The 14,722-nt window shown below is 37.2% G+C and overlaps 1 protein-coding gene across 2 annotated transcripts; it reads left to right on the top strand.

The window, feature by feature from the left end:
* Window positions 1-2,296: 2,296 nt before the first annotated feature.
* On the top strand, window positions 2,297-14,353 carry LOC113065163 (profilin-2-like). 2 transcript variants are annotated; one of them, XM_026236390.1, is made up of 4 exons: window positions 2,297-2,362; window positions 7,532-7,760; window positions 10,848-11,040; window positions 13,061-14,353. In XM_026236390.1, exons 2-4 carry the CDS (start codon window positions 7,629-7,631, stop codon window positions 13,156-13,158), a joined length of 423 nt encoding a protein of 140 aa, XP_026092175.1. In that variant the 5' UTR covers window positions 2,297-2,362; window positions 7,532-7,628; the 3' UTR covers window positions 13,159-14,353. The 2 variants fall into 2 exon arrangements, with proteins under 2 accessions (XP_026092175.1, XP_026092176.1); XM_026236391.1 differs by lacking the exon at window positions 13,061-14,353 and adding an exon at window positions 12,719-12,839.
* The last annotated feature ends 369 nt before the right edge of the window (window positions 14,354-14,722 follow it).

Genomic DNA, 14,722 nt, shown 5'->3' with positions numbered 1-14,722 from the left:
CGCTTGTTATTTTAGCTGGCTGCATTTATGTGTCCAGTTTGCATTTTTACCATACTAGGGCTTTGACTCAATCGCCTGAAGACAGGTGCTATTTGTCACGTCCAGACACTGAGACATGTCTGTGGGCTGGACGCTGTGGTTTCTTCCAGTTCAAACAGCTTCTCTGAGATATAAAAAGGGTTTGAGGGAATTTCTCTAAATTTAAAATCTAAACGGGAAGTTGCATTTTTATTGAGCAAGAGTATGCGAGAACAGTCAGGTTTATTCTGGCTTGGAGTAGCCAAAGTAGTCACCTACATCTGGACCTGAGGAAAACATACAGCAGGTTGGTTTTAAAACCTACCAAAACATGTTTGACTTCTAGGGTTTTCCTAGTTTATTTCCAACTTTGAGTCACAATTTCGTAGACTGACATAAAGTGGTGTCAGTGTAAGCAAACTTACGGTAAAAGCATTTAAAAGTCATGCCTATGTATCTTGGGAAAGATTCACTGATCCACAAGATGTCGCTGGCGCATCATAGACACAATGGGGCAAAGTTTTGTGCTTGAGAAATGGTTTAATACGTTGTGATCATTCAAGCAGTGTTATGTTGCTTGTTAATCTCATTTGGACAAGTAACACGTGTTGCTTTCTTCTTAATATTTCTTCTTATAACACAAATCCGAAAAACGTCAACAACCCTATGGAAATATTCGCAGTGCATGTTGTATTTTCTGCTGTCACTTTTGTAAATATCCCGTCCTAGATGTTTGCATCTGCTCAAGAGCTGTAATCTCTTCATCGCTGCATTAGTTGTTTCTCTCCGCGTTATATCAGTAAGATTGTGTCAGCCAATAATAAATGCATAAGTGAAACTGAACCACTTTAATTAAACACCTGTTGAAGTAATACGTGTAAAATATCTATCTATCTATCTATCTATCTATCTATCTATCTATCTATCTATCTATCTATCTATCTATCTATCTCTCTCTCTCTCTCTCTCTCTCTCTCTCTCTCTCTCTCTCTCTCTCTCTATATATATATATATATATATATATATAGAATATCTAAATATCTGTCACATGTGAAAAAACCTTTTGAAATGCTTTTGAGGTGATGAATAGTCTACTGAACTTTTGGTCCTGAAAACAAAGTGAAATGTTAGGTAAAAACCAAAAACAAAAAAAAACAAAAAAAACCTTTTGTAAATATATTGTGAATAGTACTTCCAGCGAAATGTAATAACTATTGTTTTTGGTACACATTACATAATATATTACACCCATGAACTTTGTCATACAAAATAGATGGCATCTAAACGCGCATGCACACTAGCGTCCCATTAGAAAACTATTTATGCTGTACCTTGTGAAAGTCCATCTCAGGTATAATTCAGTTGATCCTTTTTTTTTGAATTGTAATACTGGATCAGATGTAGTTGATAACACTTTGGAGGTGATAATTCTTCTTGGGAAGTTTCATGTACATAAAGCAAGAATAATGTCCATTACTCCCTCTTTTAAATTATTTTGTAAAGAACTTAAAATATTTTATGACTCATTGATTTCAACTTCCAGGAACAAGAAATGTATAAAAACATCCCTCATATTAAAAAATGTCATTTGTAAAATGTAATTATTTATTTTATTTTTTATTTACTGTCCATGATGTATATCTGTTATATGTATCCCCCTTGTTTTGTTTATGTTCTAATTGGTGTTAAGTATGTGTTTGCTTGATTCTGAAAGAGAATAAAAAAAAAAACCTATTTATTCTTCTTCTTTGAGGTTTAATGGCGGATTGCGATCATAACTTGTCAGGTGCATACTGCCACCTACTGTACCGGAGTATACAGTATGGATTATTATATAGCTTTATATAAAAAAATGATGGGTTTGGTTGCACACACACACACACACACACACACACACACACATATATATATATATATTTAGCCCTGTGTAGTCAAACCACAATCTAGTTAACTTCCTCCCTTCTGTTCCTTTAGGCACACCCCGTGCATTAATATATTTCTGTAGTATTCTCTTCCACTAATATCCAAGTCCCACCCGATCTGCCATTTCTTTATCATTTATTTTTTTATCATTGCCTTAACCTCTCTTTTACCAATGGGAATATTTATAATATCACTCTTCCTGTTTGATTTTTATTTACAAATCAGGAGAGGGTTTCTAATAGACTCTCAAATCGATCTGAAGTCTCCGCAAGATGAACAGAAAGCGTATCAATCCGCGCATGTGGATAGTGTTCTAACGGACCACAGCCTAAGCGCGCCTGCGCGGAGGGATATTTGAGGGACTACCCCCAAGAGCCGGGACTCTTTCCTGCTCAAACTCTCATTAGAGAAGGGGGTGTGCGTGCGCGGGACGTGATTCAGCGGCCGACTTGGAGGGTCGGACTGGAGTGTGGTGGCGACTGATGGCAGGAAATGACGCTAGTTCTGGTAGTGAGCCGGAAATGGAGGATGAATCCTGTAGCGGGAATGCTGGGGGAAATGAATGGTGGAAAATAGTTAATCGGAAAAGGAAGAAAACCGGTAGTCAAGGATCATTTACGGATAGTGGAAAGGAGGAAGAAGTAGGTAGGAAAAATGTTGAAGAATTTAAGGTAATTTTGAAATTTGCGGAGTCTGGCATAACAGTAAATCCCATAAAATTGACTAAAGCTCTGAAAAAAGCGGTAGGAGATATAAATAGTGCAAAGACGCTTAGAGATGGAAATTTGGTTATCATGTGCAAAGATGAGAAACAACAGAAGAGGGCCCTCAGTATAAAATCGATGCTTGGATATCAGGTATCATGCACATTGTATAATAGGAAACCTTGGGTTAAAGGTGTGATTACAGGAATTCCAACTGATGTGTCTACTGATACAATTAAGAGCTGCATTGATGGAGGGAAAGTTATTGGAGTGAAAAGGCTTCAATATGTTAAAAATAAAGAAAGAATTGATAGCATGTCGGTCATGCTGCAGTTTGATCAGGAAAGAATGCCAGACAGGGTTAAATTAGGCTACATTAGCTACCCAGTAAGACCATATGTTCCTCCTCCTCTGAGGTGTTTCAAGTGTCAGAAGTATGGGCACGTTAGTGCGGTTTGCAGAGGCAAACTACGATGTGCGAGATGTGGGGGTAACCATGAATATGGTAAATGTGATGAAGGAGCAAAGGTTAAATGTTGCAATTGTGGTGGTGAGCATAGTGCTGGATTTGGGGGATGTAGTGTTCACAAGCATGCAGTAAAAGTGCAGAATGTTAGAATAAATGAGGGAATGACATATGCTGAGGCAATCCAAAAAGTAAAACAAGTTGAGCAGACACAGGGAGTGAACAAAAATCATGAATGGACTAGGAATGTTTTGGTTCAGAGAAAGGTAAATGAGGATAAGTTGGAAGTTGGGAAAATGGAGTTTGTCTCATTTATGGCTGAAGTGATAAACTGTTCTGCTCAAACAGAAAGTAGAACAGAAAGAATTAAGATCATTATTAGGGCAGCAGAGAAATACTTAAATGTAGATGGAGTGACTGTGGAAAAAATAAATGATAAACTGAAAATTCAAACAGTCACTCAAACTCCAGGTAGAATTACATAATTCAATGGTTTTAACAATTTTGCAATGGAATGCGAGAAGTCTTATTGCAAATGGGCTAGAATTTAAACATTTTATAGATCAACTGGATGAGAAACCACATATAATATGCATTCAAGAAACTTGGTTAAAGTCTCATTTAGATTTTGTCATACAAGGGTATGGTGTAGTTAGGAAAGATAGAAAAGTAGGAAATGGGGGTGGAGTGGCCACTTTTATTCAGAATCAGGTACAATACAGAGTCATTAATGAGTTTGAAGAGTATGAAGTAGTAGCTATTGATGTATATGCAGAAAAACAGAATATTCAAGTTATTAATTTTTACAATCCTTGTGATAGATTAAATAAAGGTTTAGAAAAGGTTATTGGGTCAAGATCAGGATATAAAGTTATTTGGTGTGGGGATTTTAATGCACATAACACATTATGGGGAAGTATTAATGATGATCATAATGGGGAAGTTATAGAAGAAATTATAGATAGTCATGCACTGGTATGCTTAAATGATGGTAGAAACACAAGAATTGATGTAGTTCGGGGAATTGGATCAGCTATAGATTTAACTCTGGTGTCAGAAGAATTAGCAAGGAGCTGTGAATGGGATGTGTGTGAAGACAATAGTATGGGTAGTGATCATTATATTATCATTTGTAAGGTAGGGATGAGAGTGTTAGAACAAAATTTGAAGCCTGCTCCAGGATGGAGATTTAAAAAGGCTAATTGGGAAGCATATGCTTTTTTAAGTGAGGTAGGACTTACAGCAATAGAACCAGAATCAATGGAGGAAGTGGATGAATTTAATGATAGGATTTGCAAAGTATTGTATGATGTAGCTGATACTGTAATAGGAAGAAAAGGACAAAGTAGAAAGAGGAAATCAGTTCCCTGGTGGACAGAACAGTGTAGTAAAGCTGTACAGGACAGAAATAAAGCATTTAGACAAATTAAAAGAACTTATTTATTTGAGGATTTTATTAAATATAAGAAAACACAAGCTGAGGTCAGAAGGACTGTTCGTGCTGCTAAAAAGAAATACTGGAGAGATTGGTGTAGTACAATTGGAGATGATGTTGATATAAGTGAAGTGTGGGGGACAATAAGAAAAATGGGTGGAATATATAGAAGTCAAACTCTTCCAGTTTTAAAAAATGATGAAGGAATAATAGCAGTAACCGACAATGAAAAAGCTGAAATGTTGGCTAAAGTGTTTGTCAGAGTTCATAGTGATGATAATGTATCAGAGGAAGCAAAAAGACTTAGAGAGCAGAATAAGAATCAGCACCCAGATGTGATGATTAAAAGGAATCCTTCTGGAGACGCTTTAGATGCAGATTTCACTTTATATGAATTAAAACGAGCTCTAGGTGGAGTTAAACATACATCTCCTGGAAAAGACTATGTGTGTTATATAATGATCAAGCATTTGACTGACAGATCTTTAAATATGATTTTATGTCTGTTTAATAGGATTTGGAATGAGGGAAAGCTTCCACCCTCTTGGAAGCATGGAATAATTGTTCCAATAGGTAAACCGGGTAAAGATAAATCAAACCCAACTGGTTATAGACCAATTGCTTTGACTTCGAATTTGTGTAAATTGATGGAGAAATTGATTATATACAGGCTAAACTATGTTCTGGAAAGTAAAGGACTTATGTCACCATACCAAAGTGGATTTCGGGAAGGGAGAAATACAATGGATGCTGTGTTAAGCTTGGAAGCTGATATCAGAAAAGCTCAAGTAAATAAAGAAGTTCTGGTTGGGGTTCTTTTTGACATTGAGAAGGCATATGATATGCTTTGGAAGGAGGGCCTTCTAATAAAACTTAAATGCATGGGGATCGGAGGGAAAATGTATAACTGGATTATGGACTTTCTTCTTGAAAGAACAATACAAGTAAGGGTAGGAGTAGAGTATTCCAAGACATATAAGATAGATAATGGGACACCTCAAGGAAGTGTTTGTAGTCCAGTGTTATTTAATATAATGATAAATGATGTTTTTAATAATCTTAAAGGTGATATAGGTAGGGCATTATTTGCAGACGATGGGGCAATTTGGAAAAGAGGACGTAATATTATTTGTGTGTCAAAAAAGTTACAAGAATCAGTGGAAGCTGTTGAAGCTTGGGCAAATAACTGGGGCTTTAGGTTGTCAGTAGCAAAAACTCAAGTTATTTGCTTTACAAAAAAGAAAAGAATACCAGTTGTTAAATTGAAATTATACAAACAGGACCTGGAGCAAGTTTCAGCAGTTAAATACCTTGGAGTATGGATGGATCAAAGATTGACTTTTGCTACTCATGCTAAAAAGTTAATAGAGAAGTGTAAAACAGGAGTTAATATACTACGATGTTTATCAGGGGTTGAATGGGGAGCTTGCAGAATATCACTGAAAAGAATATACTGTACATTAATCAGGTCAAGCCTGGATTATGGAAGTATTATCTATGGATTTGCATCTGAAACCTTACTTAAAAAGATTGAAACTATACAAAGTCAAGCTCTAAGAATTTGTTGTGGTGCCTTCAAAACATCTCCCATTGCAGCCTTGCAGGTAGAACTTGGAGAAGCTCCTCTTTACCTGCGAAGGTATAAGCTTAGAATGAATTACTGGGTTAATATAAAAGGGCATAAGGAAAGTCATCCAGTAAAAGGAGTTTTGAAAGAATGCTGGGAACATGGGAATAAGACTATTAAAAGCTTTGGATGGACTGCTAACAGGGAAGCATTAGAAGCTGGTATTGATGGATTAGAAGTTAGCCCAATAGTGTCTGTATCTAATATTCCACCATGGATATTCCCAAAACCATTTGTTGATTTTCAAATTCAAACGCAAATTAACAATGACAAGGATATCCCCAAGAACATTATTGCACAGCAATATATAGATCAAAGCTATACATCATGGTTGCACATATACACAGATGGTTCTAAAGATCCTGCCTCTGGAAGAACTGCTTCTGCAGTGCATATCCCTAAATTTCAATGTGATATCAGCAAAAGATTAACTGATAATGTATCGGTGTATACAGCAGAACTTATTGCCATTCTGGTAGCACTTCATTGGGTGGAGGATGTAAAACCTAGGTTAGCAGTCATCTGTTCTGATTCTTATGCAGCACTTTCAAGCCTTGCAAGTGGACTAAAATCAACTAGGCAAGATATTATTTTTGATATTCTAGCAAGTTTATTGAGAAATAGTAATACTAGTCTTATTATGTTTCTGTGGGTCCCTGCTCATGTGGGAGTAGAGGCTAATGAAGTGGCTGACAAACTAGCTAAGCAAGCTTTAAATCATGCAGATGTTGACATACAAGTGGCTCTTAGTAAAAAAGAGGTTCAGGCTAAAGTGAAAGAAGTCACTCATAGTAAATGGCAAGAAGCATGGGATGTTGATAGCAAGGGTAGACATCTTAATAGCATCCAACAACTTGTAGGAAATGGAAGAAGTGTATATAAGAACAGGAAGGAAGATATTATCATTTCACGTCTTAGAATTGGACATTCTGGACTAAATCATTCCCTTTTTAAAATAGGAAAGCATGCAACAGGTAAATGTAGAAATTGTGATGAATCAGAGACAATAGAGCATATTTTATTTTCATGTCAACAGTACGAAAATGAAAGAATATTGCTTATTCAAGAAATGGAAAAATTGGACATTAACACTTACAATATACAAAGCTTTTTGGAATGTAATTTTGAGCAATGGAAGAAGTATAGAGCCATTATTAAATTTATTAAAGACATAGGGTTATACGGGATAATTTAGTTTTTTTTTTTTTTTTTTTTTTTTTTTTTTTTTTTTTTTTTTTATTATTTTATTTTTTTTTTTTTTCATTTCCTTGCTTGTCTGAGCTCCACACTCCAGTTTGGTAGGTGGCGGTAATGCACCATAAGCTGGTTTGCCAACCGCCATAAAAAATTCAGAAGAAGTGCGCGGGACGTCTAGATATACGGTTACCGCGAACCGAGACTGACAGTCCCATCTTTTAAGACTAGCTAGTGAGCGTTTGAAACCAGAGTGCAAACATGTCGTGGCAGAGTTACGTGGATAACCTGATGTCGGACGGCTGCTGCCAGGACTCCGCCATTGTTGGGTGCAGCTCGGACTCTAAATACGTGTGGGCAGCGCAGGAGGGGGGCACATTCGTAAACATCACGGTAAATACGCGTTATTAACGGCACTCTTTATGCTGCCTTTAGTGGAGGGCTGAAAACAGAGGCGGTGTTTTAATCACTAGTAGCCTGCCCTACCTAGGCAGCACAGGCGCGGACTCGGAGAGCGACTCTAAATCGCGTTTAATTTGGAATTAGCGCGCCAAAATGACGCTTTTTTCAGTTGGATTTGCTTGTTTGACGTGGCGTAGATTAAAGATGGATTTTTAACGCCTGTCTGAAAACGCGCCAAAATGCTGCTGGAGCTCTGGAGTGCTGTCTTTGTAGGAGACTCTCGAGGGTTGGGAACACAGCCGGGGTTTCGATCAACCTGTCAGTCAGTTTATTAGAAACACGGGGCCTGAGCAGCTTGAATGGGAATGAAAGATAACACGCTGGATACTAACTGATTAAACAAACACATATTATAAAGATTTTTGTTCGCCTAGGATAAGAGTGTTTCGATTTCTTGCGTCGTTTTGTTTATTTAGGCTGAGACCGTCACTGTGTCATTGAGGTTATCTGGTTGTTTTTGTTAAAAAATCGCCAGAATGTAAACAAAAAATGTATATATAGTTTTCGTGATGTCGTAACGCGTTACAAGTCCAGGTGGAGAACGCGTAAGGACTTAACGAAGTTAAACAAACGTGTTTTCGGTCATAAAGAGGAAAGTGTTGTTAGTGCAGACGGCCAGACTCGAACATCAGCTGCGTAACGGACGTGAACTTGTGTACTGGCGGGAATGCGCCACGCGCGGAATCTGCGCAGAGTCATTCCAGAATATGGGATCTGCGCAGCACCTGCCGTATTCCCGCTGTTCAAGATGGCGCTTCATAAATGGGCGTTAATTCATCTTATTTGTCACAGTGACCTTTATCCCCCCCCCCCCCAGCTTAATGTGCTGCCTTCAAATGCTGCTTGTAAGGTTACTTTTAAAATATGTGAAACATATGTTTTGCTTTCTTGTTAAAGGGATAGTTATTGTAAATTATTCCACTGTTGCACACCATGTTGTTGTTCTGAACTGGTAAGACTTTATTTCATGTATGGACAGAAAACACAGAGACATTATAAAACATTGTTGCTTGTGTTCCACAGAAGAAACCAGTCACACGGGTTAGAAATTAAATGAGGGTGAATAAATGATGGAATTTGAATTTTTGGGTGAATAAAAAAAAAAATATATATATATATATATATATATGTGTGTGTGTGTGTGTGTGTGTGTGTGTGTGTGTGTGTGTGTGTGTGTGTGTGTGTGTGTGTGTATGTTGGTAACCAAACATTTGATGGTAGCTATGGACTTCCATAGTTTTCAAAACTAGGAAATAATTGGTCAAAAGTTGTGGAAATACAAATTTTGGATGTTGACTGCAGTGTTACAGAAATTTGAATCTGTTTATAGCTCTGAGTTCCCACTTTGGAAAGAGATTGTAAAAAGTTGCTGTCAGACGTCTCTTCCTTATTAGTAATAATTAGTTTCTGAGAATCAAAAGAACCAGATTCTGGCGGTAAAGTGTTTCTGTATAGTTCACCTAACAAGCTGTCACCTCATCATCCTCTGGTTGTTTCAGACCTGTGTGACGTTTTGTGTTAAAGCTCGACAGCCTCAGTCCCTCACACAGGTTTGGACTGACCGTAAAAGCACTAGTTTTTTGCTACTAGAGAAAGAAGTGAGTTCAACAAGGCTTCATAAAGTTCAAGGTTGGGTTTATCACCATAAAAGACCTCACTGGAAATAGCATCAGCTCACTGATTCTCACCGAAGAGTAGCTGCTTTTAGTTTAATGTGGTTTGGCGTGAGGGAAAATGGCTCGGTAGATTCGTAGCAGGTCAGTACAAACAAAGCTGGATTAGCTATTGGGTTGTCTAGTGACCAGTTAACTAAAAGTGCGGTCACATTTACTGGAGTTACTGCAGTCAAAACTTGAGTAATTTCAACCAATCCATGTGATTTGGAATTTAGCTTTAAACCCAAAGTATGCTTTGTTTTTGTATGCGTACACTAGCGCATGCATACAGTCGAATGCGTAGCCTTTAAAAAAAATTCACCATCTGTGTCCAGTGTTTGCGCATTTTTTCTCCAATTTATGACCGATTAAAGGGATAGTTCACCCAAAAAAGAAAATTCTGTCATTAATCAATCACCCTCATGTCGTTCCAAACTCGTAAGATTTTCGCTGATCTTCGGGAACACAAATGTAGATTTTTTTCTGATAAAATCCGAGAGCTCTTTGACCACCATCAAGGCATAGAAACATAGTAAGGACATCGATAAAATAGTCAGTGGTTCAACCGTAATTTTACAAAGCTACGAGAATACTTTTAGTCCATGAAAAAAAACCTAAAATAATGACTTTATTCAACCATTCTTATCCTATGCGCCATTTGCACTGTGCCTTGTTTCCGTGCACAGGAACGCACGCACTTTTTTTTTTTGTTGTTGTTGTTTTTACATTTCTTATTTATTTGGTTCCACAGTGTTTGCTAATGTTTACTTTTATTTAAACTTTGTGTAATTTATTTATTTTATTTTTTTACATCCAGGTGTATTTGCGCAAGGCAAAATAATCTTTAAATACACAAATTTCGCAGTGATTTGAAAATGACTTCATACATCACTACACTTAATGACAACAGACATTTTTTTGCCCACTTAATTGTAAAAATGTGTTCACATTTAAGGTGCAGACCACACGAAATCAAAACAGTTTTCAGGCAGATTTCAGCACATAAACAGGTTGAAATCTTGTCAGTGCCAGCTGGTAATTTGTCTTTTCACACTAAAAGTGAACGTTGTCCACAAACAAAGCTAGTTTTAACTGACGAGCCCACTATATTTAACTTCTCCAGCTTTTAGTTGTGTTTTTAGTGTCTCATTGGTGTTCAAAGTGCATGATGACACTTCTATGATATTGCATCTTTAGTTTATTTAACATTATCTGCGTAGATCTCGCTGATAGTTTATCGTACTCAACCATCTGCCTGCATTTCTTGATTTGCATTTGGCTGTTCATTAATCCATGTAAAACACTAGACAAGAAGATACAACTCCACGTGTAATATTATTTTATTTTATTTTCCTAACTCCAGCCCTCAGAAATCGACATCCTAGTAGGGAAAGACCGAGAAAGTTTCTTCACCAATGGCCTGACCTTAGGTTCAAAGAAGTGCTCAGTTATCCGAGACAGCCTCCTGGTCGACGGTGATTGGACCATGGACATTAGGACGAAGAGTCAAGGAGGAGAGCCCACGTACAACGTCGCCGTCGGCAAAGCAGCCAAAGGTACCAGTCTGTCTCCTCGCAAACGTCTTTTATTAGTACAACTTCCATTTGTTTGAGTGCTAGAGGAATAATACTGCAGATGTCAACCTTTCCTCAATATATCTTTCCTGTATAACACAGGAGTCTGACAAAAACGTATCTTTAACTGCGGTGGGGAAAATAAGCGTTTCTTTACCAATCTTGCTTTTACCAGGGTGGGTCTTGTACACAATGTTTGCTAATAAAAGCAAGGTCTCATTACTAGCTAGTGATTTTACAGCGTCTGGGCTGATCCCGAGACTCGAGCTCAGGTGTTCAGGAAGTTTGTGGGATCTGTTGAGATACATTTCCCCTCACACACACATCCGGGGTCTGTCAGTCTGTGAAATGTGAGAGGATTTCCTTTTTCCTGAAATAAAGTGTTCCTTTATGATTCAGTCTTTCATAAAGCTCATGACATGTATTGAGGAGAGGAACTAAACCTGCTTTTCCTGCTTGAACTGAATGCATCGCATGCTACATCTCCATTTCTCTAACACTAAATCAACACTTGCTGTGAATCTGCATCTCTAAATTAATATGTGAATTGTTTGGTCTTTGCTGAACCAAAATGGTAACATAATAATAACGTTAATTATAATGGAGCACTGTTGAATGCTTCGTTGTGATTGGCTGACAGACATTATAAGATGTTGAACTGTGATTAACTGCATTACGGTTCCAGTTCAGTTTGTCAGATTATTTCAGCTATTTACAGGATACAAATAGCAAACAGTTTACTCTCAGTATATCCATAGGGCCAAGACATGCAAGATCTTCAGTAATCATGTGTAAGCGGGATAATTGATAAATATGTGCTGCATTACCCCTCCGGATGTGCATTAATTTTCAATAATTCACCAAACCTTCGTCAATCATTACTTTATTAACAGTAATAATATGTTTAAGCATTATCTAAGAGGCAAGAGTTTTGATCTGATCCAGTGTGTAGCTTATACTGGTCAAAAAATGGGAAATTAAATTAATACTATTATTATTATTATTACAAAAATTATAACAATGTATCATAAATGTATATTTATGTGTGTGTGTGTGTGTATTCAAAATATATATATATATATATATATATATATATATATATATATATATATATATATATATATATATATATATATTTATTTTTATTTTTTATAAACTTTATTTTTTGTAATGGAATGTAAAGGACATTCTCAATTTTTTTAAATAATTGAATAACTTTATTTAATGAAGTAAACTTGCAGTACTTAAAGTACAACACAGTGTGACAGATGTGTATATAGTCGTTTCAGTGTCAGATAAACTCTTGAAGGTTCTAAAAACAGACTTTTTCTTCCTTTTTAGGAGTATGTAAATCTGAAATTGATGTTGCCACAAAAAAAGCCAGAACTCAGAAACGATGAACTTACAGTGAAGTTGAGTTGAAGTGCCTCGAACAAAGCTCAATTTTAAAATGCACAAGATGTCAGTGAAAGTTATACGTGTTATCTAAATGAAGGTATTTCCTGTAGGCGTCTAGTCTTTCACTCTGCCTGCATGCCATCTCCATCTTTCTGCTTTTATATTTCGTCTTATCTGGCCTCGGTGATCTTGGTTTGTCTTTTTGTCCCGAGCTGGGATCTTCCTGTCCTCTTAACTTCCTCTCTCTGTCTTTCTCTTTCAGTCTTGGTTCTTGTAATGGGCAAAGAAGGGGTCCACGGCGGCGGCCTGAATAAGAAGGCATATTCAATGGCAAAATACTTGAGAGATTCAGGGTTCTAGCTATCAAGTAGTACTATTTAGAAGAAAAAAAAAGTTACCCACGTTCCCAAAATAAGCTGTGAAGACCCCACTCTCCCCCCTTTAAACACATGTAAAGTTTTTGGACATCTTAATGGCAAAGAAGGGTAATGAATCTAGTCAACAGTTGCATCCCTTTTTAAGTTGGGAAAGTCATTTCTTTTTATTTTTTCCCCTCAAGTTTGTTGATTTTTGTTCTTGTTTTTTTCCCCCTTGGGTACTCCAGCATTGGTTATTGTCATGGGCAAGGAAGGCACCCATGGAGGGCTGCTCAACAAGAAAGCGTATCACATGGCTGAATACCTGAGGAAATCTGGATACTAAGACACCTCCCAATCCTAGCTGCTCATTCTGCTAACCTTCCTAAATGAGATTTGCTCCATCATCCATTGGTTTTCAACTCTACTTCCATTTTTGTGCAACCCAAACCCTGTTTCTTTCTCATAAATGTCCATTTATTGTGTCCGGCCCCATTTTGGCACTGCGATCCCATGACGCGTTTCAGACCAGATGCTAGCGTGAAGACTTCAAGTCTGGTTTCTGCTCATTCGTGAACGTTTTTGGGAGTGTAGTTGAATACCAAGGGCTTGAGCTAAACTCAGACTCCCAGTCCTAGATCAAATCTGGGAACGGTGGACCGTATGCACCTCTTCAAGACCACCGAATGAACCCTAGTTAGGCTGGACGGCGTATTTAGTGGTTTTGTCACATTAAATATGGCGTCTGCACTAACAAACCTCAGTTTAGTTGATCTTCCTCAACCCAAAGTGTGTCAGGAACCGCAAACGTAACACTTTCTGAATTACAGATTGATGTTTTTCCCCCAAGGTCTGGAGTTCAGGCCTCGTTTAGTTTGGCTTTACTCTAATTTTTGGGCTGCAAGTAGCGTTTTCCCGCCGAATCAACCCCACAATTGAATGTTTATTGACTTTCCACCATCGCACTTACTTTGCTAGCTTATGTATTATATATTTAATACATTTTCAAGACGACTGCCATTTCAGATCGTGGCTGTCGGCAGTTTGGAGTATAGTTTGACCAATTTTTGTCACTTCTTGGGCTATTTACGCACTACTATAAACGCTAACTGATAAAACACTAGCGTCTGATCACAGACTCCACGTCAACACTTGAATCGAATTGAACCTGTACTGTCATGACTGCGGACTGAATTGCCTTCGAGTCATCAGCGATACAACTGTCTCTCAAAACTTGTTGCTTCATCAAGTCCAAATGTTCAAGCGTGACACCCATAATGTGTATCCTGTGCCATAACGTAGAGAATCAAACATCTTCCCGAATGATTGTGTCGCTGCTTCGTTCAGGGGTTTTTAGTATCAGCTGGAGCTCTGGCATTGTGGCTGATCTGTACAGGTGACTCTGGTGGGTTTCTTTATTTCCCTGTACTTTTTCACACATCTTGGATACAATCTGATTTCATATGCATAAACTGAGAAATGCCATACATTAATATCACCACCTTGTTTACAGACAGATTAAATAAACCTATTCCAACCCAGTTACGTGTCAATTTTCTTTGTGTTGTTTAAGAGTTTATGTGATGAGAAATCTTTTTTTTTTTTAAATAGTTCAGTAGATGATGGTCTGTTTGCACATAAATTGGAAAGTGTTCATGAAAAATAAATGTGTTGGTTGTTTTATTGCTAAATGTCTCCTCTAAAAATTTAAATGTCTAACTTTAAGTGATTTTGTTTTATTTAATTATAAATCTAGCAACAGAAACTGCTGAAAGAACTTGGGGAAATCTGGATTTATTTATTATTTTAATATCTTTTTTTTTTTTTCTTCTTCTTCTTTTTTGGTTTTTCAAAAAGTGGAAAATGGTAAATAGTTTTTTTTTGTTTTTTTTTTTACATCGGAAAAAAAG

This window comes from Carassius auratus, chromosome 47, assembly GCF_003368295.1.
Source record: "Carassius auratus strain Wakin chromosome 47, ASM336829v1, whole genome shotgun sequence".
NCBI lineage: Eukaryota > Metazoa > Chordata > Actinopteri > Cypriniformes > Cyprinidae > Carassius > Carassius auratus.
Note: the sequence above shows the minus strand (reverse complement) of the source record. Positions and strands in the feature narration are given on the sequence as shown.

What these genes read in the sequence shown, in the direction of transcription:
- LOC113065163 (XM_026236390.1), top strand. Translation starts at nt 7,629, where the DNA reads ATGTCGTGGCAGAGTTACGTGGATAACCTGATGTCGGACGGCTGCTGC. An exon ending in GCACATTCGTAAACATCACG is followed by an intron (nt 7,761 to 10,847) that starts GTAAATACGCGT and finishes TCCTAACTCCAG; the next exon opens with CCCTCAGAAATCGACATCCT. An exon ending in CGTCGGCAAAGCAGCCAAAG is followed by an intron (nt 11,041 to 13,060) that starts GTACCAGTCTGT and finishes TGGGTACTCCAG; the next exon opens with CATTGGTTATTGTCATGGGC.